Source organism: Saccostrea echinata, unplaced genomic scaffold (genome assembly GCF_033153115.1).
Source record: "Saccostrea echinata isolate AGI-Se365-2 ecotype Australia unplaced genomic scaffold, CSIRO_AGI_Sech_v1 ptg000009l, whole genome shotgun sequence".
Taxonomy (NCBI): domain Eukaryota; kingdom Metazoa; phylum Mollusca; class Bivalvia; order Ostreida; family Ostreidae; genus Saccostrea; species Saccostrea echinata.
Genome location: NW_026889758.1, coordinates 23850262 through 23878185, shown reverse-complemented (window position 1 = coordinate 23878185; position 27924 = coordinate 23850262). Strand labels below are relative to the sequence as shown.

The 27924-nt window shown below is 33.6% G+C and overlaps 1 protein-coding gene across 4 annotated transcripts; it reads right to left on the bottom strand.

Moving 5' to 3' along the window:
- On the bottom strand, window positions 1–27924 carry LOC133182072 (coiled-coil domain-containing protein 9-like). Of its 4 annotated transcripts, none has more exons than XM_061316787.1 (13): window positions 27837–27924; window positions 20879–20975; window positions 20313–20432; window positions 20071–20142; window positions 18055–18180; window positions 16897–17553; window positions 16377–16544; window positions 15011–15198; window positions 14582–14619; window positions 14002–14058; window positions 7750–8937; window positions 2596–2686; window positions 1–1961 (listed from the first exon to the last, which is right to left on the bottom strand). In XM_061316787.1, exons 2-12 carry the CDS (start codon window positions 20888–20890, stop codon window positions 2616–2618), a joined length of 2697 nt encoding a protein of 898 aa, XP_061172771.1. In that variant the 5' UTR covers window positions 20891–20975; window positions 27837–27924; the 3' UTR covers window positions 1–1961; window positions 2596–2615. The 4 variants fall into 4 exon arrangements, with proteins under 4 accessions (XP_061172771.1, XP_061172773.1, XP_061172772.1 ...); XM_061316789.1 differs by having other exon boundaries at window positions 16897–17424; XM_061316788.1 differs by lacking the exon at window positions 14002–14058.

Here is a 27924-nt window from a genome sequence, read left to right as displayed (position 1 = left end):
TGATGCTGTCAGAATTTTTATTTTAAAATAATCATTAATATGAATCTCATATGGCAAGTTTGATCATGCGATTAAATATTGTCTGTAGTTTTCCAACTCGTACAACTAAATGCATGACAGCAAACCTAAATTCTTACAAAAATGAAAGCAATGCAAAAATTGGGAATGTTTCCCACGGTAAGACCAAATTGTGTTTAATCTATATAAACTTTATCACCCTTTTAATCAGATGTTGCCAAAAGGATTCAAATTTGTTACTGGGAATTTATCTTCAAACCTTATGTTAGTTTAAATTTACAACGGAAATATAACGTGTATTGGTCAGCCACTATCATTTTCAAACTCATAGAAATGTAAATTAATGCTTAACTCCTTATGTTCATACATACCTATTTTTGGTTTGTTTTTTTTAAATACATTTTACACTTTTTTGTTGTTGTTTTTTTTCATACGCAAGTACATGTATATATTATTAATTTAAATATAAAACAAGTATAATAAAAGTTAATAATGTACAAAACAAAAACTGTCATTCTTCATAAATAAACACACCAACAAAACACAAGAAAACGGTCCAAATCTGAACTGAATTTGTTGATTCTTGTACATGAATTGAATCTTTATATCTGACATACAACAGAATGGAGGGAATAAATACACAGAAATCATTATCACATGATAAAATAAAATATATTACTAACAATATTTTCAATAAATAATAATCAGGGATAACTATTTTAAATTAAAAATTCAGTGAATTAAAATAAAAAATATTTTCATCAAGGTTGAATAATTTATTGACTTTAAGAAAGTTAATCCTGATCATCTTTTAAAACTGATATGCAATAAAAGCACCAATACTTATTTACTTTGTTCACGTCACTTGTGACATTTATCAAACACCTCATCAAACACACAATGAGTAGCTTCAAAAGATCAGATTAAAAAAGCATGTTTTTCACAAACATTTACATCTTGGCACCAATCAGGAAATTCATCAAATCTATTCTCATTTACATGTACATGTATTTAATACATTTCTCATTAGGTACTTCCCTGGTCTATTTTCATATATCAATTCATTGTTTTTCCATCGTCCTTGATCAATGTTTCTGACAAACATTTAATTTCAAATATACATGTATTCTATTAAAAAAATATGAAAAAAAAATCTCGGCATGTAAAAGAAAATATGCCAGTTCTCTCCTTCACATTTATAAGCATACCATAAAGTTAATACATGTATGTAGACATCAAGTAAAGCTCTACACTAAAAACTGAAGAAAATAACACCCAGAAGTAAAGGCCTAATGGAATCTTATTATTATTGGCAGTCTAGGTAAAGCACCAAAAAAAAAATTAATAACAAAATCTGAAACCTGTTAAATATTCTCTAAGACATTTTCTTTTAAATGGACAATGCCTTCTTTCTCTTTTGCATAAATGAAAGTAAGCTTAAACATTTTCTTAAATTCAAACCATACACTATGCAATTAAGTGTACAGATTTAAAACATGAATGACATTGTTTTATAACAGAGCTGAGATACATTAGCAAAAAAGGGCTTATATTTAGTTTTTTTAACAGTCAACTACATATGCACAAGTACATGTTATTTTTCTGCTATACTGATTATATATAACACCTCTTTGTGATTTTCAGCAGTGATACAAACTTACACAAAAGTTTTAACCTTCTCCATAAAGATTACGTACATATCTAAAATGTAGTTTAATAATACATATGTACCTATTACTTCTATGAAACGGAGAATAAAAACTTACATTTTACAATTTCTAGTATTGTTGACAAACATACCCTTAAATTGACACTTTTCTAATTCTATTTGCTAATGAAGGTTATATTTTTTCTTATAAACTATAATTTCTCCCAATGTTGCTTAATAACCACCTGTAGGATGGTTGACGAAAATGACTGCTGTCCTGTCATCAAATCTGAATCTACAAAAAAAAAATAATATTAATAATAATATTAATATAATTCTACTGTATACAGGGTTATTTTCGTCCTGTGTTTTTTTTGCCCTTTCACACTTGCAAACAATTTTGCCCCGTTTTAAATTTGCCCAGTCCCAGTTCTGTTTAAGATATCATACTGCTTTCTTATCATTCACCCTGTCTTAAATTCACCAATTGTGTCTAGGGTGAAGGGGTCTAAAATAAAACACAGGCAAAAATTTTCCTGTATGCAGTATTGTAATTATAAAATAAAATTAGATTCATGTCATATATTAAAAAAAGAACACAAGCAAAACCTTGCACTATATTAGACTTAAAATATTGTATAAATATTGCATGCTAGCTATGGTAACATTGGAAATTGTCACCCCAAGAAAACCATTGTTGACAGAGGCAAAGCCTTGCTAGCATGTAATATTTATTATATATTAGACCAAATGTTATCAACTGTATCACAGTATATGTATCAAAAGAAAAATTTACAACAAACAGACTTCAGTAGAATAGAGGTGACAATGCATGGGCATAATATATAAAACTTATAGATGATGCTAATATGTCAAATCTGTACAAAGAGAGATAACCCTTACTTTGTAAACTCAAGAAGAATACTTACAGTGAGTGACAGCTAGCGGTTCAGGCTTTTGCACTTTCCTCCTCTTTCTGGGGAGTAGGTGTGGCTTCTTTGTCCTCCCTGTCATCTTTCTCTGTAAGATTTGTATATATTTATGACATACAGTGTATGACAATGATAAAACAAAATCTTTAAGTAGAAAAATAGAGTTTATATAAATAAATAAATAAATAAATAAATAAATCAGAGAACAGAAAAAAAATAAGAAACAAACATCTAAATGAAACAAATAAATTTTAAAAAATAAAACATAAACAAGAGGCCCAAGGGCCTTAACACTCACCTGAGTATAATACAATACTGTAAAGGATCCACAGAAGTATAAAATAAAACAAAATAAACTGATAGATGAAACTATGTTGCACAAGAGAGAAAAATGATGATAAGGGATAAATGAAATAATTTCTCTAGTTCTCAGTAACAAATCTTGATCACCATTCAGACTAAACAAAACAATGGTACTCAAGCAGTATTATTTTAAATCAAACTCCTTCCCTCTTACATAGTCTTTGAAGAATATTTAAGGTACCCAATTACAATGATAAGGTATTTTTGTCTCATATAATATATCTATTATTTACAAGTCCATCTCACCATTAAAATCAATGATAGTACTTTTTGTATTATATACTATAAAAATTGTTGCATAATTCCCTTATTCAATTGATCTTTCAGTGACATTATCTACAGTGACATTATCTGATTAATTATGAATAGCCAAGGGGAATAATTTTTCTCTGAAGACTTGACCAAGTGGTTCAAAATTTCAAAATTCTGTAAAAATTCTATTGCTTATTAAATCTTTGTACAGTACTCTGTTTGCCTCCTAGATGCCCAGGAGCAGAGAAGAAAATTTTCAAAAAAATAATGCATTTCCATTATAGATTCAACACAGCCCCATCCTTAAACCAAAACCCCTAGGGAGGCACCCTTGCTCATTGTAACCATGCACTTAGTTTATCTACTATCAAACAAGAGGCCCATGGGCCACATCGCTCACCTGAGTAACTTTGGCCATGCTGTTCTTTACCAGATTTCCCCCCTCCTAATACCTATTGTGGCCCCACCCTACCCCTGGGGGTCATGACTTGAACAATTTAGAATCTACACTACCTGAGGATGCTTCCACATAAGTTTCAGCTTTTCTGGCCCTGTGGTTCTTGAGAAGAAGATTTTTAAAGATTTCTCCAATATATTTCAATGTAAAACTTGGATTCCCTACTGTGGCCCTGCCCTACTCCCGGGGGTCATGATTTGAACAATTTAGAATCTACACTATCCCAGAATGCTTCCACATAAGTTTCAGCATTTTTGGCCCAGTGGTTCTTGAGAAGAAGAATTTTTAATGACCCCATTTTGTCTTTTCTTGATTATCTCCCCTTGTAAGGGGACTTGGCCCTTCATTTTAACAATTCAAACTCCCCTTCACCCAAGGATACTTTGTACCAAGTTTGGTTAAAATTGGCTCAGTGGTTCTTGAGAAGAAGTTGAAAATGAAAAGTTTACAGACGGACGGACAGACAGACGACGGACAACAGGTTATCAAAAAAGCTCACTTGAGCTTTCAGCTCAGGTGAGCTAAAACCAAGGCCCAGAGAAGAAGATTTTCAAAGAAATAATGCATTTTCATTACATATTCAAAAGAGCCCTGCCATGACATCAAAACCCCCGACCCAAGGGTCATGAATTTCACAATTCTAGAAGAGTGATTCTTGCTCATCATAACCATGCAATTTGTTAGTCTGCTAATTACCCAGGGGAAGAGAGGAAGAAATATTTTTTAAAAAAATGAAAGAAAAAGTGAGCAAGCTCACATACCCCACGCTCCCCCAAAATTCGACAATACAACACGTAATGAATGGCACAGTGCAGTTTAAAAACACGGTATAATTCAGAAAGGGGCATTACTTGCAAAAAATCATCACATCAAAACTTCTTGCATATAAGGACATTCAGATCTTTGTATGTTACAAATTTAATTAAGTTTTTAGATAAAGAATGGAGTCAAAATTTCTTGGTAATATACAAATCTATACATTATGTCTGAAATACCTACTAAGTTTCAGGAAATTCAGTGCAGGAGTTATGCTGACAAACTGCTTTTTAAATTCCTCAGTGATTTCGATTTGTTAATGAGTGTATGTCCATGTCCAACACATGACAATTTACACATTTAAATAATTGATGGAAACAAAATTATGATGTAGTCATATGAATTTGTTTATATACTGTACTTATGAAATTATTTAAGGCAAAGCACCAATTTGAGGGGGGGGGGGGGCTATCAAAGATTTTGTGTGTGTGTGTGTGTGTGTGTGTTAAATCATTAATATTTTGATCTCAAAATCAATAGGGGTCTTTTAAGGTCATAAAACATTTCACATAAAATTTCATTATAAAAGCTGATTCCAGTGGATTTCCTTATTACCTAGCTTGAAAGTTTCTTCAATAATAGGCAAAACTCTTAAAGGTGCATAGACACAGATTTGAAGCTTATATTTTCTCAAATTTTCTGTATAATATCACAACTTATATGTTGCTATAGCATTTCACACGAAAATAAAATTAAAAACTTATTTAATCTAAAAATTATTCAAACTACGAATTTCGGGAGGCGTTTGATAGCCACATCCTTGCACTTTCACAATTTTTAACTTTATACTTAATTCTTAAGACAAATAGCAATTTTGTTGTGTATTAATGAATAATATTACATCTATAATCCAGAAAATTCAGAGTAAAAATGTGCGAAAGCAAAACCCACTCACTTAAGTATTGTCAACCCGTGCTCAGTGTTGTGTAGTTGTGTACAGAGTTTAACAAATTGAATACACCCGTGAAACGTAAACTGTTTTCGTAAACAGGGCACGAGCTCTGTTGTTGTTAATGTTTAAGTTTCACCCGGTGTGTTCAATTGTTAAACTCTGCACACACCACTGAGCACGGACTGACAATACTGGTGAGAGGATTTTGCTTTCTACATTTCTTCTCTGAAATTTCTGCATTATAGTTTTAATATTTTTCATTAATAAACAACAAAATTGATACTTTTCTAAAGTAATAAGGATAAAGTTAAAATTTGTGAAAGGCGCAAGGATGTGTCTATCAAACGTGTCCAGAAATTTGAAGTTTCAATAACTTTCATATAAAATAAGATTTTTATCAAATTTTCATATGAAATGCTAAAGCAACAAATTACTCATTAAATTATACAGAAAATTTGAGTAAATATTAACTTCAAATCTGTGTCTAAGCACCTTCAAGGCAAAAATAATGGAATCGAAATTTCCTGGTATATGCACATCTACACACTGTGTACTAAATATCTGCAAAGTTTAACCAAATTCTGTGCAGTGGTTTAAGAGGAGTTGCACTAACAAACTGTTCATCTCTATATTCAAGATATGGCCAAAAATCTAAGTTGAAAAGTGCCGAACTTCCCAGAAAAATAACGGAATCTGAATATCCTAGTAATATGCACATTTACACATTGTGTGCTAAATATCTGCAAAGTTTGACGAAATTCTGTGCAGCGGTTTAAGAGGAGTTGCGCTGACAAACTATTCATCTCTATATTCAAGATACGGCCAAAAATCTAAGTTGAAAAGTGCCAAAATTCCCAGAAAAAATAAAGGAATCGGAATTTCCTGGTAATATGCACATCTACACATTGTGTGCTAAATATCTGCAAAGTTTGATGAAATTCTGTGCAGCGGTTTATGAGGAGTTGCGCTGACAATATGTTCATCTCTATATTCAAGATACGGCCAAAAATCTAAGTTGAAAAGTGCCAAAATTCCCAGAAAAAATAAAGGAATCGAAATTTCCTGGTTATATGCACATCTACACATTGTGTGCTAAATATCAGCAAAGTTTGACGAAATTCTGTGCAGCAGTTTATGAGGAGTTGCGCTGACAAAAAAAAGCAGGACTGATGGACTGACTGACTGACACACTGACTGATGGACGGGTCAAAAACATTATACCTCACGCAACTTGTTGCGTGGGGTATAATTATGCATTTTCTGATCTATAGAGCCCTGCCCTAACACCAGAACCCTGACCAAGGGGGGTCATGAAATTCACAATTTTTGAAGAAGCACCCTTGCTTATCATAACCATGCAATTTGTTAGTCTTCTAAATACACAGTAGCAGAGAAGATTTTCAAAGAATGAAAGCACTTTCAATATAAAATCAATAGAGCCCCATCTAATACCAGAACCTCTGACCCAGGGGCCATGAAGTTCACAATTTTGGAAAAGGTATACTTGCTCATCATAACTATGCACCTGGTTTGTTTGCTAAATACCCAGCAGAGAAAGAGCCTCCCCTAACCACCAACACCAACACCAAAACCTCTGACCATGGGGCTGCCATACATGATTTTAATTGGAAGAAGCAGCCTTGCACATCATAAACATGTACGTAGTTTATCTGCTAAATCTACAAGAAAAGAAGGTTTTTAAAGAATTTTTGCATTTTCTCAGTATAATAATAAGAGTCCAGTCTTAACTCCAGATACTCTGACCCAGGGGTCATGAATTTCATAGTTTTGGTAGATGGCTCAATGCTTATTACAATCATTCCGACAGTTTTTGAATGTTTGATGTCCAGGAGTAAAGAAGATTATTCAAGATAGCATTAATTTTTATGGTTTTATCCCCTGGGGACAGGAACCATCAATTCACAAATTTTGAACCTCTTCACCTATTGATGATACATGTATATGCCAAATTTGGTTGAAATTGGTTCAGTGGTTCAAGAGAAAAAGTTGAAAATGTTCAAAAGTTTATGACCAATGAACAGTGGACAATGTACGATGATGGACAAAAGCAGATAGAAATAGGTCACCTGTGCAACTCAGGTGACCTAAAACTGAGGTAAAAGTCGAAGGGATGGTCAAGGTCAAACGATTTTGATGCAGTTGAGTAGCTCCCATCAATATGTATCAGCATATGAAGTTAAATAAAAATATCTTATATTGTTTTTTGAAACTGGAATACTGCAAAGTGTGATGGATAGACAGATGGAAGGACAGAGGGACAGAAATTGAACATCACAAACACTTTATGCTCTGGCCACATTCATGGCTGGGCATAAAAAAAAAAACATTCTAAATTTATCCAAAATATTACCTTCAATGGCTTCTTGTGCTATATCATCATGAGAATCTGTTTCATCCTCAACCTCAGGTTTTTGTTTCTCAGCATCTACAGTCTCAGAATTCTTCTTGGTGTCATCTTGATCTGCTTCTTCTTTAGGCAGCATATCTGTGGGAGGATCAATCAAAGTCTGATTTTCATCAGACTGACCCTTATCATCAGGGTTAGTGTCTGCCTTTACATCAGGTTCTTCTTGTGTGGTATGAGAGTCGGCCATTGTTGGTTTCTCAAATACCTCACCTTTGAGCTCCTCCTCAGAGGGAGCTAATGAAGACTCCTCAGGCTTTGTGTCTGCCTTTCCAGAGTCAGAGTGATCTGTGTCACTTTTGGAATGTTCAGTTTTCTCCTTTTTGCTGTCCAGTGGGGCTTTTTCCTCTTTATTTTTGGAGATATTTCCGTCTCCAACTTTCAACTCTTTGGTCTTTTTTTCTTTAGGTGATGCCTTTTCAATCTTTTGTTCTTTACTGACCTTCGCTGCCAGTGGGCTGGGTGATGTTGGTGAAGCTGGAGTAAAGACAGGTGCATCAGGATTAAGATTAACCTTGAGGGGAGAGGTCAGATCATCTGATACTGATGTCTGGCTCTGACTTCTATCAGTAGAAAAATCTTCACTTGTAGTACAGTCCTCCCATTCATCATCATCTCCTTGACTTGTTTGTCCTGGAGCATCCTCAAAATGGCCATTTTTATCATATCCTTCCCCATGATAATCATTAAACAAGTCTTTCTGTTCAAAAATATCATCTTCAGCTGGGATTCCCTGCAACTCCAGCCCTATATCATCCCCCTCTTCATCCCACCACAGTTCTTCAGCATGTGGCCCTGCTTTCTTATGGTGGGCTGCTGTGTGATCTCCACTATGTGCTTCATTTTCTCCATCAGAATACTCCACTTCCACCTGATCTGACTTTGTCCCTGGTGTGTTATCCACCTTAATGACCAGCAAGTCTTTCTTACATTCAACATGTCTATCCTCTCCTGAATATGTCCTCACCCGCCCTGGATCATTCCCAGAGCCACTCCCCCTGTTGCGAGCTCTGCCTCTTCCCCTACCCCTTCCAACTGGACGATGGACTGCATCTTTCTCCACTATATGTTCTTGTCCCACTCCATTTGGTTGAGGTTTCCCTCCAGATTCCTTGGAATCCTTTCGTCCAGGTGCTGAAGAAATAATTTTAAACTGTAGAGATTTTATGCTCTTATGATACAGTGAAAGAGAGATAAAAAATTCATTTTCAAATTAGACATTTTGCTATAACTCTTTTTTCTAAAACACTACAGTTAGCCTATATAAACAGTTAGCCTATATAAAATAGCCTATAAAAATACATTGTACTAAACATTTTTACAAGTTTGGTTTCAAAGAAGTTATTCCCAGAACATTGGCTAGCTTTATATATTTAACAATTATTAACTTGGTACCATAAAGGTAGAAAAAAGATGGCAACTATATGTTTTAGGGATGACAAAAATTCACCAGTTAACAGCCTAATCAGTCAGAAAGATCGTAACTGGTTTCAAATTTTATAAGTAGTTAGTCAATGGCTTTTACAGTATGTGTACTTTTTCAATAATATTTCCATCTTTTAAAATTAGTAGAGGCCCACGGGTCTTAAAGGTCACCTGAGTATCACGTAACAACTTTCCCACAATTTAATTGGTTCATATTTTAAACCAGAGGCCATGAAATTCATAATTTTGAAAAAGGCACCGTTGCTCATTAAATCTATACACTTAGTTTGTTTACTTAATATCCAGAAGCAGAGCAGAGGATTATCAAGAAATAATGCATTTTCTCTATATAATCAGTAGAGCCCCCACCGAACATGAAGCCCTGACCCTGGGGTGAATATTTCAAAATTTTGGAAGAGGCACCCTTGCTCATCATAACTATGCATTTAGTTTGTTTCTTTAATACCTAAGAGTAGAGGAGAAGATTTCAAAAGCATTAATGCATTTTTGCTATATAATCAAAAGAGCCCCTTCCACTGAACCCCTGACCCATGGGCCACAACACAATTTTGGAAGAGGCACCCTTGTTCATCATAACCATACACTTAATTCATCAGCTTAATACCCAAGAGCAGAGGAGAAGATTTTCAAGCAAGAGATGTTTGTGAAATACTTATCCCCCCCCCCCCCCCCAATAATTGGAATTTTCTTAAGTCCAAGGGGCATAACTCTGTCAGAAATTGCTCGATTGTACCCAAAACAGAACTTGACTTAGATATTCTTATGATAAATCTTTATACCAAATTTCATTTCAGTATGTGCAACCTCTGGAAAGAAAATGAACGAAACTGTTGGTGAGCCGACAGACAGACAGACCTACCGACAGACAGCAGCAAAGCAATATGCCCTCCCTTCTTTGAAGGGGGGCATAAATATTATTTGTGTTAGGTTAGGATTGGGCACTCTCCAATATTCCAGTTCGAATTTAGCCAATTGAGATATTGCAATTGGAGAAATGTTGGTAAAGGGCATCATGCACCCAGATTTGATTTACTTTTTCATGTAGAAAGTTCTTTAAATGTCTGCCATTACTTTAAGTGAGGAATTACCTTGTTCTTATGACAGTTACTGCCATATTGGGCTTGCACATGTGTTTATTTATGGTCATCTAAATGTTTGTAAAGGTCTCAATTATTGATAAGCGCTTATTTGACTTGGATGCATTCTAAATTTTAAAACCCATCATTCAGCTGAGAAAAATCAGAATAAAGACATTATTTTTATTTTCATGATTGGTGAAAATTAGGGTTGGCAGAATCGTAAACCAAAAGAAAAAAACTTTAGCGCCTTAATACCTTGGATCAGAGGAGAAAATTTTTAAAGAAATAATGCATTTTCAATTGCATTCAACAGGACCCCGCCCAAGCACCAGAACCCCTGACCCTGTGGCCATGAATTTCACAATTTTGGTAGAGGGCTAAATGCTTATTACAATCATGCCAACAGTCTGACTGATTGATGTCTGGGAGTCAAAAAGAAGATTTTTAAAGACTCCATGCATTGATTTTGATGCTTTCAGCCCCACCCCTCAGGCCCCTAGGGGGCAAGGACCTTGAAATTCATAAAGACATATAGATAACACCTGCTTGATCAGAGATGCTCTACCAGTTATCTCCTCACACTAACTTCATTTATTTCTCTCTGATTTGACATGCAATTTTTGCCTGACGCCACGTGTGTCAGGCATTATAAGGATCAAAATTCCTTGGACCGAAACTAAGCGATCATACTTAGTGAGCTAGATTTTGTGCAAGCTGATTTACATCGGAATTTGTTACCTGCATTTAAACAAATACAGTTTGCAGAAGAAAGAATAATATTACTGATGCAAAATAATGATGTGTTTACTTTCTTCAGTTTTTTTGCATGTACCTGTTTATTCTTTGCGATTCTTTATACCAACATGTCCGTGTAACATTTTTTTTGCGTTTTTAAACTACTGGATCAGTCCATTTGTCTTCTACGAAAGGGGTGACACAATAATTTCGCACCAAATGTCACAAGTAAATTATCTTTGCGCCTTTTTCTTGGATTGTTCTATTGAATGGGTGTGATAACTTCTATGGAAATAAATAAAGTTTGTTCTTTAACCTGATTCTTAAGCTTCAGATTTTTTATGAACTGCAAATTTTATCTCATTTAAAAAAAACACATTGTATATGGGCAGGCAACACAAAAGCAATGGATTTGCTGATTATTCTTACTATTATGTTTTTCCAGTTACCCCTTAAGTGGACTAGTCCAATCATAAACAAATTCCCTCCACCTAGTAAATGGGACATCCCTCCTTCTTGATTCAGTCTGTTTTCCCCCTTTTCTTTCAATATTACAAAATAATGAACGTTTCAAGGTTAGCTTTTTAAAAAGCTTAGAAAGTCAGCCAGTAGGATTTTATTTAATGCTTTGTGATGAACAAGGGTTTCCTTTTAATACAGTGACAAGAGTGTAAGCCAGTACCCGTAGAGGAAATGGGCTTCACTCCCGTAAGATTCTAAGCAAAGAATTGGCAAAATGATTTCAGATTACATCATGATCTGTACTGGTTTTCATTTCATTAAAGACATGTTATTATAGAAGAAATGAGAAAAATCCTGATATCGATTGAAAAGAAAAACTGTAAACGATTTTAAAACTGTACATAAAGATACATTTTAAACTTATTCGTAATATATGGCAAGACCATCATCGCAAGAAATTTTTTTCCGGGAGGGGGGATTATTAGTATCTTGTTTTGCTCTAGCTATAAAGTATACAGGCCATTTACTTTGTGTCCTAGAGCAGCACTGAAGCATTTTTGTCTCAAACACTTCAAGTTAAAACTGTTCACAAATTACTTTGACGTCTAGAATGACGGAAAAGAGACCAGTCTATAAATAGAGGCCATTTCATCAATCTGTCACTGACCAGAGAGTGTGCATGAAGAAGCGCGCCTTTAGAACGACTCGTCTATTTTTCCCAGAATTCCAATCTGCGAAAGTGCACTTGCAGTTTCATCCCAACGTAACTAGTCAGCCCATGGGCTAACTAATAAATGACTAAACAGTGGCATGTCTTACATATTTGTTAATCTGTAATATTTGGTTATGACATTTGAGAAAGTCAATTGTACATCTTGTGTAATGAAGTATTGCAACTATGTCACTCCTTGATGACGAGAACGTTTAGCACTTCTCTTGCTTATACGTTCCATAGATATTGATTTAGTCAGGCAAGCTTTTTCAAAAGCTATTACTTGTCTGTTATCAAAATTCTCCTTGACCAGTGCTTGATATAATTACACCAATGGGGGAGGTGGAATTTCTCTTATAACATTACATTTGTTATAGATTGCTGTAAAGTATATAATGAAAAAAAAAATTTTTTTCTTGATTTAACATTTTTGAAGTAAGGATACTGCAATACTCTTAACCTTTTGGGACTGTGTAATTTAAAAGCTAAAAGACAAAGTTTTTTTAATAAGATTTCACTTAAAGGTCACAGTGTATGACCTTGAAGCAGGATGCGACACACCTTCTAAGATGCATTAATTGGCCAAGTTTGATGATTCTAGGTCTAATAGTTTTCTAGTTATGAACCAGACAGGATTTTTCCATATTTGGCCATAAAGCAATTAATTAAAGGTCAGAGCAACCTACTTTTAACATGTGAAACACCTTCTACCCAAGATGTATCAGCTGAAGAAGTTTTATAATTCTAGGCACAAAAGTATTAAAGCTAGTTATGTGCCAGACGCAAAAAAGCTAAGAGACAGACAGACGGCTGGACATGAATGCCATAATATACATGTCATATGTCCCGTCTCAAGACAGGCGTATAAAAACAGCAACTAATTTTTTCTCAGGATAATCAAGGCAAAACCTACCAATTAACCTGTGACTTAATTTCACCACAATAACAGCTGTTTTTTTTCAGGAGACTTAATTTTCATGTGTCTAATGTACAATGTGTAATCAGAGTTATTTCCCATTACATGCACAATTCTCATACTTTTATTTTCACATCCAGGCAATTATGCTTATCAAAATAACTTTTTTTTTCATTTTTATACCCAGATTAAGAATTAAATTTGACTATGATTATAAACAATTAAGGTCCCTGTGAAGAAAATGCAATTTACTGATGTACAATGCATCAGTCAATTTCATCATTATTGTGTTAGGAACATCTGGAAAATTATAAGAACTGAAACAAGATTAAAAGTATTCTTAGATAGGTTTGACCTAGGTAAATGTTATTAGATACATTGGAAAAGGACCCAAGGTGAAATTTGTGCAAGTTTGAAGCATCAATCATTTTTGTCATACACCAAGTAGTAAAAAAAATATATGTGATCATGCAAAAAAAAAAAAAAGGTTAAATAAAAATAAATCTGATAATTTCTCGTGCAAGATAAAATAATAATGGAAAGATTCTTGCATCCAAATATAATGATTATACAAATATACCAGTATATATATATGTATTGTTTAATGAATTACTGCTCACACATAAGTGTGTACATTAATGGCTCTTGCATATTTATATGTACCTGTACATGCAAACATTTCCCAGTTAACTGGGTTATACCATGCTCTATTCCCAACTGGATTTTCCCAACTGGATATTTTGTTGTAAACAGAAAACATATAATTTGGTGTAAGTAAATGAAAACTAAAAAATGAATTATGGGATACACAGATGAATTATGGGATGCTTTGTTGAGCATGCCCTCACCTAGTGGCCTTTCATCCCTGTCACCTCGATCAAATCGACCGCTGCCAATACGGCCAGCTTAAATTAAAAGTACAGTACAAGTCAACAAATGAGCTAAGATTTCAGTTGCTTTCTGTAATTTTAAGAGCTGAAGTTATAGTCTCAAACAATCTCAAGTTCTACAAATTACCTGAGAAGATAACAGCTGTCTTATTAGATACAATTATACGATGAATATGGTCTACCCTACAGTACAGTGCATAAGATCGATGTTTTAATGTAAAAAAGATTAATGTTTTGTATGAATTCTCATTAGGAAGGGAATTAATTTTTGGTTCTTAAGTCAGACATGTATTCATTTTTGTTATGATTCCTGAATTTGAAACAAAATAGTTATAGATACCTAGTATAAAAACCTTACACTGCAATATCACTGCGCACTCTTGTGTGTATATTGATCACACATACAGAGAAAATGTCAAAATAAAAAATTCCAAGATAAAATATTTAGCTATCAGTTTATAAAACAGATGTTAAACTGTTAGTTTTCTTTCTGTAAGCATGGTTATACCTATGACAGGCTTGACTGTGGCTAGATTACCTGGTCGTTTTCCTGGCTCCATACGTTGGCTGGCCTCTCTGAAAAACAATGATCAATTTAAACTTACTTTTTCCCGTACTTTACGGCTATAATAGAATTTTGTAGAAAATGAAGCATTTTCATGAGATTCAGTTTGAAATCAAAAGTAACCACGATACCTAAATTCAATTTACCGGTAATATCTTTTTAAAGTAGAGGTTAAGAAAATAAGAAAAATTGTTTTCTAATAGACTGTGGGCAATATTGATACATTTCCTTTTTCTGAGATGGAAAGAAACTCTGAAATTTATACCTGACTTTCTTCAATTTTCATTGAAAATTGTTTCGATATGGTGCTTCAAACATATCATTTTTTAATGCTGGCCTAGAACCTTAAGTCTTTTACATGTATGATATATCCTTTTCTATTTACACCCCCCCTCCCCTTACTCAGTATGGTCCTTTTGGGTATCCCACTCTCGTTTCCACTCTCCAGATGCCGATTTCTGCCTGTCAATGCGAGCCTGGTCCACTTTGTCTCTCTCTGCCTTCCACTCGACATATTCTCTTCGCTCTCTTCCTGTCATGTTTATTGCCATCTCCATCTTATTACGTGGAGGACCACCTCTTCCTCTGTCCTAAAACAAGGAAAAAGTGGTTGTAGTGTTAATTCTGTAAGCACCCTAATAGTGTTAGTTCTGTGAGCACACTCATCAAGCTAGTTCTGTATGCACACTCATTATGCTGATCTGTAAGCACACTCATCATGCTAGTTCTGTAAGCATACTCAATGTTATTTCTGCAGGGCTAGACATTAACTTTCAAATCCACAGGTGCTTGAGGACAACAACAACAACCCTCCCCCCCCCCCCCCCACTATAGACTCCTGGCCCTTTTCTTTTTTTTAAATAAATTGTCCTCTGATGACAGATTTGTGATCTAATCCATACCATCAATTCAAAAAATTACCACAAACCTTTCATGAAAATTTTTCCCCCACCTGTTTATACAAATCCAAAAAGCTGCCTACTTAGTCTGCAAGCCGAGAGGCACTGCTGAGGAATCTTTGTTAAATTGCCTCATAAAACTAATCCTAGCCCTAAAGTCAACAAGTGATATTGTAAGTTTAATATTCATTCCATTAATCACCAACTCTCATGAATGTTTAGGCACATCAACAGTCATAAAAGCCAAGGTTCCCAAATATGTTAGCATTTTTTAACTGATCAAAGCTGAATCACCTAAAGTGATGAGTAGACGACTTTCTATCCCAAAATACAACTTCTGCAGAAAGACTGAAACACTGTTTTAGAATAAGCATTTGAAGAAATTTGGTTTTACAAATGTATTTCAAAGGTATTATGGAATTTTAAACCACTAGCTAACATAAATTAAATGTAATCTATTTTTTAAATCAGTATATGATTTGCAAGTTTTGTTTTGAGAGTTATGCCCCTTTAAAAACTAAATGTATTTAGTGTAAAATCTAGAAAATGTTCCATATACAATATTGCGCTATATGTTTAAACATGTATGGAGGAAATGGGAAATAGGTCATCTCCTCATCATTTTCTATGATTCAGCTTTGGGGAATTTGGCAACCTTGTTGGTTTACAAAGAGAGAAAGAAATTTTTATAAAATCTTTGTTTTAGGTAATTTTTCGAATTCATGTTACAGATTTTATCATAAATATGTCATTTGAGATAATTTATGAGAAAAAAGATTGAAAAGACCCGGGGTCAGTGATATATACATGTAATCCTCTCTATTTAAGCTTTATCATAGTTTTATCATCACAGATAAAAAAAAAATCACCCGTCTTTCTCTTTCCTTCCTCATTCTGTTTTTCACATTGCCAAAGTCTTCTCCTCCATAGTTCTTGGGGTGTCTCCTGGAGGTTTCTCCTCGGGGGTTCTCTGGTGGCCTCTCGCCAAGACGATATCTGTCAGACAAAAAGTTGTAGGCTGGATCTGGTGGAGGTCCCTGTAATATTCAAAATATACTGTAACATGCCATGTGATTTTAAATACAAAAGTAATACTCACACTTAATACTCTCAGTTAATATAAATGGACTACTTCTACTGAAACATGAATCTCTTTCCAATTCCTTTTCAGTTCTTAATTAAGTAATTCATATGTGTAAATTACATTAACTAAAATGCATACACTTACAAAAATTCACACAAAAAGAAAGAAATGAACACCATGCAAACAACAATCACATACAACAAGATTCAAAAATGTGAAAAATAAACATGCCTTTTCTGTCCTACCCTAGAATTACAATTTTGAAACTTTCAAATCATTCTTTTACAGTCCATGTTACAACTTACAAGAGGGCTCTTGGAGAAGTCATATCCCTGGTTCTCCTTTCTCTGGAATCCTTTCATACCACTCTGCATGCGTTTTGCTTGGGGTTCAAACTCTGAATGGTCTTGTGGATATCTTTTATCCTGGAATCCATTGCTGAAGTTTTGGTTGTTATCCTCAAAACTTCGTCGGGCATCACCATTTCTGACATGAGGTCTTGGGTGCCTTTTATTTCTTCCATCTCTATCATGTCGATTATCCCTGAAATCATGCTCTCGAAATTCTTGATTTCTGGGTTGGTAGTTAAGCTGTTGGTGTTGACGCTTCAGAGCTTCATAGGCTCCATCTGAAACCTCCTCGACTTGAGGGTTCCTTGATGGCCGTTTTCCACGGCGCTGGTTCCTTCCCTGATCCTCTTCATTTGATGAGTGCCTCTGATAGCGATCCCCTTGGATCCCTTCCTCACTGGAAAATGGCCGCCGATATCGGGGTTTTCCCAATCTTTCATTTTCCTGTGCCTCTTCATCAGGGAAGCTTTGCGACCCAGGCCTCTGAAATTGAGAATGTTTGGAGTTTTTCTTTCGATAAACTTTTGTTGAGCCCTCGTTGTAATTACTCATCTGAATATTACGTTCTATGCTTCCGTCTTCTCCAGATAAGTTACGTGTGACTCGAATATCCTACATCAAAGTACAATTCCATGCAATATTAACAACAAAAGCAACATGCTGTTAGTAAGATGATACATGTAAATATATTTGTGCATATTTTGGTTTCTACATGTATTTCATAAATGTAATACATGCTAAATGTAGCCATAAACATCTTCAACACATTGCAATATAATTTTTGTATCACACATATTTTATAAAATATCGAACTATGAACACCAGGTTCAAATCAAAATTACATGCAGGTCTTAAAATAAGTAAGATTTAATATGTGTAATATGCATTGCTAATAAACTTAGGCATAGTAAACAAGTAACAGATTGCAGTAAATTTTCTGATGAATTCATTAATGATGTCTTTTGTGTGCACGTTGGAAAAAGCATACACACATGTTCTTTCATGACGTATCCTTTTTCATACAACCTTGAAACTTTTTCTTAATCAGAGAATTATTCAAATTTTTCTCCACTTTCATAATAGAAATCCCTATTTCCTGTACAGTAAGCATACCTGAGCCTTTGGAGTGTCTCGGACTCCTTTACTGGGGGATTTCCCCCGCCCGGCAGGTCTAGGCTGCCTGGGTCGCTCTTTTCTACCATCTGCTGGCTCCTTGGGCACTTCCTCTCCAGGTAGAGGCTGTATCATAAATATTTATCAAAGTTCAACAACTGCATTTGTACAAGATCCATAACATTTTACACTAATTGTCAACTATAACTACAAATGGATCGAGTTGAAATCATGCACAGCTTAAACTTACTGTGTGATACATGTACAGTTTTCATTGATAAGCGTTTCAGTGTGAATATACATGTTCCAATTGATAAAAAATATCCATCAATATATCTAAATATTTTCTTCACCATTCAAACTACATTAAATTAACCACCCCTCCTAAAGAAGTCATTGTACTTTAAAATAAATAAATAAAATGAAAATTTTTGGTTGTCAATAAAGTAAAAACCAATTTAACAAATTACATATTAAATACAGCTTTAACTGCTATGCACTTAATGCAGAATTTACTGTCTGAATGCACATGATCCATGAGAAATTCTTAGAGTTACTCTTGCTGCATAATATCTAAAGCTGCAGCTTATTATCTACTGTTTTATTCAAATTATAAAATACAGTAAAATGCTTATATCAAAGTACTAGGAGTGGACGATTTGGATCATTATAAACATAATTCATTATTTAAAGGGTGATATTTCATACAGTGTGAAAGAATATCAGTGATATTTTGTCTAAGTGTGAAAGAATATCAGTAATATTTTGTCTAAGTGTGAAAGAATATTAGAAATTCAGTGAAAATTAACTCTCAAATGTCCTTCCCTTTATAAAGAGTGTGGTAAAAAATACTCCCTGGCCTGCTATAAAATAGAGTAATAAACCATCCTGACAAAGACTAAAATCACCAAAGTTTCTCAAAATATGTTGTTGGAACCCATGTTTACAATGTTTTCAATCTCGCAATTGCTTAGCTGTGCAGATGTCTCAAAACTGCTCAACTATGATGCCTATAACACTGCAATATGAAAAGACGGCTCTAGGCAAAGGGAAAATCAAAGAAAATGTAATAAACAGAAAATTCAATGTATTTGACGTTGAATATGGAATTTATTTCACTCATTAGACAGGATCTTTTCAATATTTTCACTTGTGTTTCGACTCTTGAAAATAAAAAAAAACATACTCTGATTAGACTGTAGCTCTACTGTTTTGTACTTATAACAAAGGAAGAGAAAAGTAGTACTTGTACTTGAAACTTTGCAACATTAAAAAATAGAATAATGATCCTTGGTTAAATCTCTTTTTGTGGAAAGATTTATTGCAATCAGACTAAAACTGTAGGAGGAGTAGCCTTTTGAAAGAATTTTACAGAAATTTCTATTTTTAGTAACAATGGCAACATCGTTCATTGAAATCAAAAACCAATAAACAGGAGGAGTAGCATTTTATAAATTATTTACAGACAGACACACAACCAGACAGATTATGGAAACCTTACGCATAAGCTCTTCTGGTCTCTGACCAGTAGAGCTAAATAATCCCATCCCACTCAGGAAATAAATTCCATATCTAACAACAAAAATTACAAAATATCTTTTATATATCCATTAAATTCAAATTGTAATTTAAAGCAAAGGGGAATGAAAATTATCACATCACTGTAAGTATCAATTCATTACAAGTGTTATCTTATAAGCATATTTTACTGTATTTATTATGCATCAATTGTTTAAAATGTATCGATATCAAATCAAAACAACATGATGACAATAACAAATTTATCAATGACGTCTCAAAATATATCTGGTCTTTAAAGGTTACCTTAATTGCTTCTTTAGAAAATATGTACAAAACATATTTAACCTTTATCATTCACAACTGTGTCTGTCATTTAAATAATCCTTTTATATCCTGATCAACATCACGTTTATCAAGTTTTCATACCCTTTGATAATAGATGTATTTGCTTACAGATTTATATATTTATACTTGTATATCACATGACACCATTACCTTTGACTCTTTCCTTGGGGAGGCTACTTTTTTGGCTCCCCCTGAAACAGCTCTTTTATCTGCCTCTATTTCCTGTGAAAGAGAAAAACCTTCAAATTCTAGACACATACACTTTCTGTTTAAACTATAATTTATGTGTTTTTGCATTCTATCAATAATCATTTCCTAAGCAGATTTTTTTATCTGATATGAAGATAAAACCTATTTCAGAAATCATGTTATCAATACTAGACTTAACAGACCTCGTGCCTCTTTCGGAGTGCCTCGTTTTTCTTCCTTATCTCTTCCATTTTTTTGGTGAGTAAGGCTTCTTTTTCTTCTTTGGTGAGGATGTCCAGGAAAAGTTCCTGGTTTGCATTTACCTGTCAAATAAAAAGGCAATTATTACTTAGTACTCTCCACTACTCTCAATAAAGTAGTTTGCTACAGTTGTAAAGGTCTCTTTCTGAAGTTTGAAGTCTTAGTATAACTTAAAGAAAAAACCCTTTGATGAAATGAAGACATTCTTAAAATCACATTCCAAGTTAAAAGAGTTATACCTATGTAGTATTGTAGTATTTACATGTACTACCACGATGGCTTTAAAAATCTAAGTGTAAAAGTTTGCTTATTTTCCTTTGCTAATTATGGTTGTATGAATTTGTGGAAAAATATTGTGTTTATTATGCCCTTTAAACATATTAATTATTCACTGTTTCTTGAATTTGTGACTTAATTGAGAACTCAGATACAATGAATACACTGCAAATTGGCTTTCCCTATGCAGTAATAAGTATTAAGACTTTACAGTCACTGAGTTAGCTATTACCTGACTAGTCATGTTTTTAAGTTTAACTGGACAGCTTTGTGAGTTTCTAGTCAGCAGCAGATGGTTTCTTAGTAATGGAGACTGTCACGCCCCATTCCTGAAAGTACAAGTCTGACTATTAACTTAATTTGCCACCTATACATCATAGTTGCATCTTAATATGCACTACCAGAAAGGTACATAGACCGGTATTTCTATGTTCGCAGCTTTTTTTTTCACAGAGAAATCAAATTTTCAGTACTCAATGGCTCTAGAAGTTTTTTTTGAAATGCCATAATTTTTATTTATTCATGTATTATGAACACAACTTTTTTGGCACAGCAAATGCTCATTATTGTGTAATCTTTTCTCTACCTGTCAATGACAAATTACTACAAATAAAACAAGTCTTTTAACTTGCTTTTAAGTTGGATGTGTATTTTCAAATTTTGTTTGAGAAATTGCTATTGTCCCTCTTATAAGACGGTAAAAGAGCTATATGTGATATTTGCATATTTCTGCCCCATAAAAGTCAAATTTTGAAAATTCTTTGATACGTGCAGAATTGTATATATTGTATGAAAAATCTGAATTAACAAAAAATATTAGAATTTCAAAGTAGGTTATTGGCATATTTTGTTTCTATGATGTCACAAACTACATGTATTTGGATTTTTTGTTACTTTTCAAAAAGAGGACAAAACGGACAAAATTTGTTTAACTTTTACTAATATATAATTTATAGAGCACAAAAATGCTCCATAACAATATTCACTCAAAATATTGACATAATATTCACCCTTTTCACTATAAATCATGGAAATTATATGTACAAATTACATATATATATGTATATATTTGTCATCATACTTGTCATCATGTCATCACTGAAGATTTCACAACACGTGTATTGATCATCCCCTGTTCCATTCAATGACCGACAAGACTCAAATTCATCAAATGTTTGATCATTTAACAGCTAGTATAAAATGTTAAAAAGTTCATGTAGTACATAAAATTCCTAATATGATGCAGGTCTTGAATCTTACGAATGAAACTAATACTGGAGTGATAATTTAATTTATATATTAATATAATAATTACCAACCTCCTAGAGGGTATTTATTAAAAACATCTTGACGACGTAAGTAATAGCTTTCAACAGTCAGGGGTGAGACTGGAATCCAACATATTTAAAAATGATTGATAATTGTCATTTCTACTAACTACATATAAATGTACATGTTTTTAGTATTTTGTAAATATGACTTGTTTTCATCATATTTCCATTCCCAAGTTAATTAATTCTTCCAACCCATTTACTACAGTAATAAGATACATGTATAGTACACTATCCTGCCATGGACCCATGTGTAGAGAAACATCTTGACAAACAACTGATACCAAAATAAATTAGTGTGCCCATAACATTAACAGATAATTAAGTGAGCCCAGACCTAACAATTTGATTTAAAAAAATGATAAAATACACTCATATATTATCATTATATCATTTTCTGTGAAAGTCTCATTAAATTTTAAATATCTAACAATATACAAGGAGTTGCAGATAAAGGAGATGCAGATAAAAGATAGGTATCCCAAAGTGTTATGGATGTACAGATGGTGAGATGGATGGACAGACACCCCCATCAATATGTAATATACATCATGCTTTCAAGTGGGAAGTATAAAAAGTAAATGGTCAAAATGGGGTAGAAGCACCAGAAAAGGAGTAATATCTATTTTCTTGCCAGTTAAGCACAGATTACTATTAATTATTTCATTTCTTTTCAAAATTTTTGAGACATATTTTTATTTCTGAAATCTCCCAGGTCCCCCCCCCCCACCCCCCCCCCCACCCCTTGAGAATCAAATGGTGGTCCCATAAGTTCGATTGAAATTAGTCCTCTGGTTCTGAAGAAAAAGTAAAAAATGTGAAACAACTCCTGCACATGATCAGAAAAGCTCACTTGATCCTTTGGTTCAGGTGAGCTAATAATTTTATTAAACAATATAACAGCAAAGGGGAATAACTCAGATGGAAATATATGTCATACTAAACTATCTATATAATGACATTTTGGCATAATGTATACATTTTACAACAGGTATGTAAATATATTGATGTTAATGAGGTGAAATGAATCATAATTCATTACAGAACTTTGTAAAATTGTTGAATTTTTTTTTTTTAAACTTTTTTTGTCAAACCATATGCATTGTTCTTTTTTTACTTCCCCATATTTTTCGACTTAACATTCTCAGTCGGTAGAGTGCTCGCTCCATGATCGGAAGGTCGTGTGTTCGAATCACGGCCGTGACTGACCTAAGTTGATAAAAAATAGGTAGCAACTGTTCCTTCGCCAAGCGCTCGGCACTTTGAAGTGAAAGTTGTGGGTCCTTTGGATGAGACCTTAAAAACCAAGGTTCCATGTCACGGTAGGCGTTGGCATGATAAAGAACCCTCACTGCTCAATGGCCCTGAGTGCCGAGAAAGGTCTATAAATTTGAAGCCTTTCACTGGTATATGGTGACATCTCTATATGAGTGACAAATTCTCGAATGGGACATGAAAGAACATACAATGATGAATCGATCAATCCACTTAACATTAACCTTGACATCTTTCTTTTCATACCTGATGTTATCGACTGAAAAGAGTCTGTCCTTCATTTCAGTTTACCATTTCATTGACATGTAGTCCCATAATGGCATGTTACCATTATTGGCTTTATTAACCTTATTTGTCTGATGACACAATTCCTCCTAGAAATTACATGTACATAAAAAAAAAAAAAAATTGGGGCATGGCTTGTCAAAGATCAACTAAATTTCTTCTCTGTGTCCAACCAACAAGCTGAAGTTGCTTGTAACTCTGTTATCATCTAGTCTATTGACCACTATATCAGTCATGACTACAAGCATCTCATCAATAACGATATGCCTGAATGGTTATCAAATAAAACATGCATGAATAGTTTCCTTTCATAAAATCAAGAATTTGGTTTACTACAGGATTCAATAAATTATTAAAATTCACATGTTTATATATGGATTGATTATTACAAACAAATGAATATATGTTTAATATATTATAGAGCTTCAAGTACAAGCACCATGAATATGGTCAACAAAGCCATTTGTATGCTGGAAAGATAGTAATTTTACCAAGATTACATTCATTAAAAAGTTGCATGTGCAAATAATAGATGTCAGTCAAGGTTTCCAGGAATATTCAGTTAGTACCAATATCCTTATGTAAGACACATGAAAAAACTCTCCAAACATCACGCAGGTTTACAACACAGGGAATCTACAGATTTGAGAAGGTTATGTTGTGGTTAAGATGTGTAAAAGAAAGCGAGATACAGATGTGAATATCAGATGTGATGCATAAACAGCAGATGTACCAGTAGACACACATCTGATGAATGCTGATTATCAGCTGATTAAGGAGGCATGAGTGTGTCTGTGTCTGGTGTGGTCTATACAAAGGTGCCCTATAGGTATAAGAATGTCACCTGGCACTTTGTCAACCTTTTCTAGTCACTTAAATATCTATTCAATGGGGAGTCCAAGGGGCGAATTGAATAGCCTAATGTATTCCAACAATTTACATACCAACATCCCTTACTTTTGTAAATATAATTACTTGTAGTCTATAGATTCCAGGAGTCTAAGTCAAATTTTAAAAAGAGAAAATAAGTTGGACTGCTTATTTCAACACTATATCATAATGGTAAAACCCTTCCTATCATGTGTGGCTGACCACTTATCAAATGTATTTCAGCAAAAGGCGTTCTTTATTAATATGTGCCAGGATTGTGGAATACATATATATATAGGCATTTATACTCTTGTATGGGATTTATTGTGTCCCATATATCTCAAATCTGGATAACACAGAACACTGTGATGATAATGCTAGTATTAAGAGGAACATTACTATGGGAATACATTCATTCTAAAATGTCCAACAATTTTATCTTACATTGCATGCATGCAATCTTTACAAAAAGTGCAATACACATCTTTTTTTTTAATCTTGAATTTTCCATTTCTAAGAATTCAAAATTTAAAATAAACATATATGGGATTTCAGGCCATATTAAAGTCATATACTCATATACCAAGTTAAGAATACAAGCTGCACAGTGATTCATAATTTTGGCTAGGTATTAATTTTGCTGAGGAAGCATGATTTCAATAAATGTGCATCCCAATGGACGCAATAAAATTATAGAAAGATATGTATTGTTTAATTTATTTTGGTAAATTCTAATTAATACAAAATTGTTTGATTGCATCATATCCACATGCTAAGAGATATGCATGAGCTGTTTGTAAGGTACATGACTACATGTGTATATGGTTGTCAAGAACATGTCAGATTTCACACCTCAAAGTTAAAATGAAAAAATATGAATCATTCTAATTTTTTTGTTAGATGCAGATGATAAGTATTGACTCATTATTCTTTCTTATAATTTTTAATATTTTTAAAAACTTTTTTCATACTTCATTTAATGTTCAGAACAGCTGGTATGCCTCCATTCATTTTATAAGTTTTATAAGAAATCATATTTATGATTTAAAAATAGAACCAAAGTGCATAGTGGACAATATATATTTCTGCAAATGTTTTCCCTTAGATAACACTATCTAAACAAGACATATTTAATTCTGTGTAAAAACAAGTTCGTCACATGTCCTTAGATTCAATGATGGACTTAATTTCACAGTGACATTATAAGTGGTTGATGAGTTTAACACATTCAATTTATAGCGTTGAGGTTTGAAAAAATTGAATCATTTTATGGGTAAAAATCTTCAGTTCATAATATATGTTGTAAATAAGTCTCAAAGTTTAAATAATAATTAAGGTATCATTTTAAAACTTTTATCGGGATGTAAATATGGGTTGGTATGTGATCCAATCTACCATAAAGCCCTTTGGGCTCTGTGGCATTTGATCACATGACCAACCTGTATTTACATTCTGATAAAAGTTTTAAAATTATACCTTACTTCTTAAATTATAATTTTCATGCCACAAAACTAAATATTCTAAGTTTCAAATTAATAATATGAACCACTGAAAGCTACAATAGAACATTTGGCACTTCTGAGATTTTCCACTACATTTTGGGAATGTGGCCTGGCTGGGCCCTTAGAATGACATTTAATTACTTTTTATCACTGATTGGGAAATTATGTCTTGTCAATTTCCAAGAAATAAATACTAATGATAAATAAATTTGAGCTTTTATTTATTTAGGTAGAACTTTTAATCAAAGAGTAGATTAATCAACACATCACTAGAACACTTAATGCATCTTCAAATTTTAGTAATTCTTTTGATTTTCAACTCCAGATGGTTGCAATTTGGAATGGGGCCTAAATTGGGCCCTTCATGGGGCAGTGGAAAATCCCTGCACTTTCATGTAATGCCCTTTTATAGTATGCTAGAGTTTCCTCTGCAATATATTTTAAATAGATACCCTTGGCTCTGGATGCATTGATTTTGACATGGGACTCACTGTTGTAAAAAAGAGGCATCCCTTGGACCCATGATAACCATTTTCAAAATGAATCACTGCAAACAAGCAACTTTTACAACTTTTAGAATTTCAGCAATCCCCATGGTCATGCAATTTGTAGTAAGAAGACACTATCCATAGCATGGTGTATCATGCGAAAGTCTCTGTCTCTAGTCATCTGCATTTTTTTTCATGATACTAATTAAGCCTCTTACTTACTCTGTCAGTTTGTGTAAGAATGGATAATATTAAATGTTGCCAGAACAAAACAGTTATGGTTTAAATTTTGTGTTTGTCAAACAGAGTTTCTCCGATTCCTGTCATTTTTTGTTTGAAAAATCTTTTTACTAACAAAATTTAAACAAGTTATAATTGAAAACCCCTAGACTTACACAAACAATTCAACCCAAAAGATGTTTTGATACATTATGATTTTAATTACAATGTAATTATGCCCGGAAACATTTAATGACTTTGATCATGATGCAGTCGCTTGTGAAACAGGATTCCTGGTGTCAAACATGTTTACCTACTGTGATGAAGAAGTGGAAGATTCAGACCTCAAAAGATGTAGTATTGTGTACTTTACACTTCAATTTTGAGAATTAAAGGAAAATGGTGGTTTCTGATATACAATTCAATTCAAAATTTTAATTTCCTGTGAATTTTGGTATACCAACATGATCTTGTGAATAGGGTAAAAAATATGTGTCGTTTAGCGTACAGCCAGTACATAATCATGTTTGCACGTTTATGTCTTTATTTTCGGTTCATGATTGAAGATTCTTCTCTCTTCAACTCAATGTCTCAACTTGTCATAATATTTGAGCATGAACAGACTATAGGTATATACATGCCACATAAATAACAGTTGCTTAGTTGAAGATTCCCCAAGTACTAAGTCTACAAATTATAATATGTTGTTTAAACTCAAAATTACAGGGATGGGATTGGAGGATATATTAATAGATTACAGTCCTATGAAAAACAAATTCAAAACAATTCCAACTATATGACAAGGCCATACAATACAAGAGAATGTTACGTTTCATGTCTTTGGCATGAAACTTGACAAGTATAGTGATTAATGACATATTGTTACCATTGCTAAAAAGTATTGTAAAGAAACAGTCAACTAGTATGGCAAACCTACAGTGAAAATATGTGTAGATGAAATGAACTAACTAATAAATTGACAATATTCTGATAATAATGGACAAGTGTCTTTTCTATCTGCATTTTTTCGGATGTCTTGGAAGGATTTCCCTGCTTGGTGCCTCGCTAAGCCTTAATGGTTCATCCTTCACATACCAATGTTTATCCGGATAAAAATGGCGATTCAGAAATGGTGATACATTAATACTTAATACAGTTAGTATCACAAAGCAATATCAGTAACCAATGTGATTCTAAACATCAAGAAAACAGAGACTTACGAAAAAAATATCCTGCCGTTTTCCCAACAGCACAGGCACTCCTCTGATTTTACCTCCAGGACTGAAGAGCTCCTATACCAAATAAAGA

Bases quoted from the DNA above. Each gene is read 5' to 3' on its own strand.
- LOC133182072 (XM_061316787.1), bottom strand. The intron at 17,554-18,054 runs GTATGCTTACTG...ACTTTGATGTAG, and splicing joins GAGACACTCCAAAGGCTCAG to GATATTCGAGTCACACGTAA. The intron at 2,687-7,749 runs GTAATATTTTGG...CAAATCTTACAG, and splicing joins AGCACAAGAAGCCATTGAAG to AGAAAGATGACAGGGAGGAC.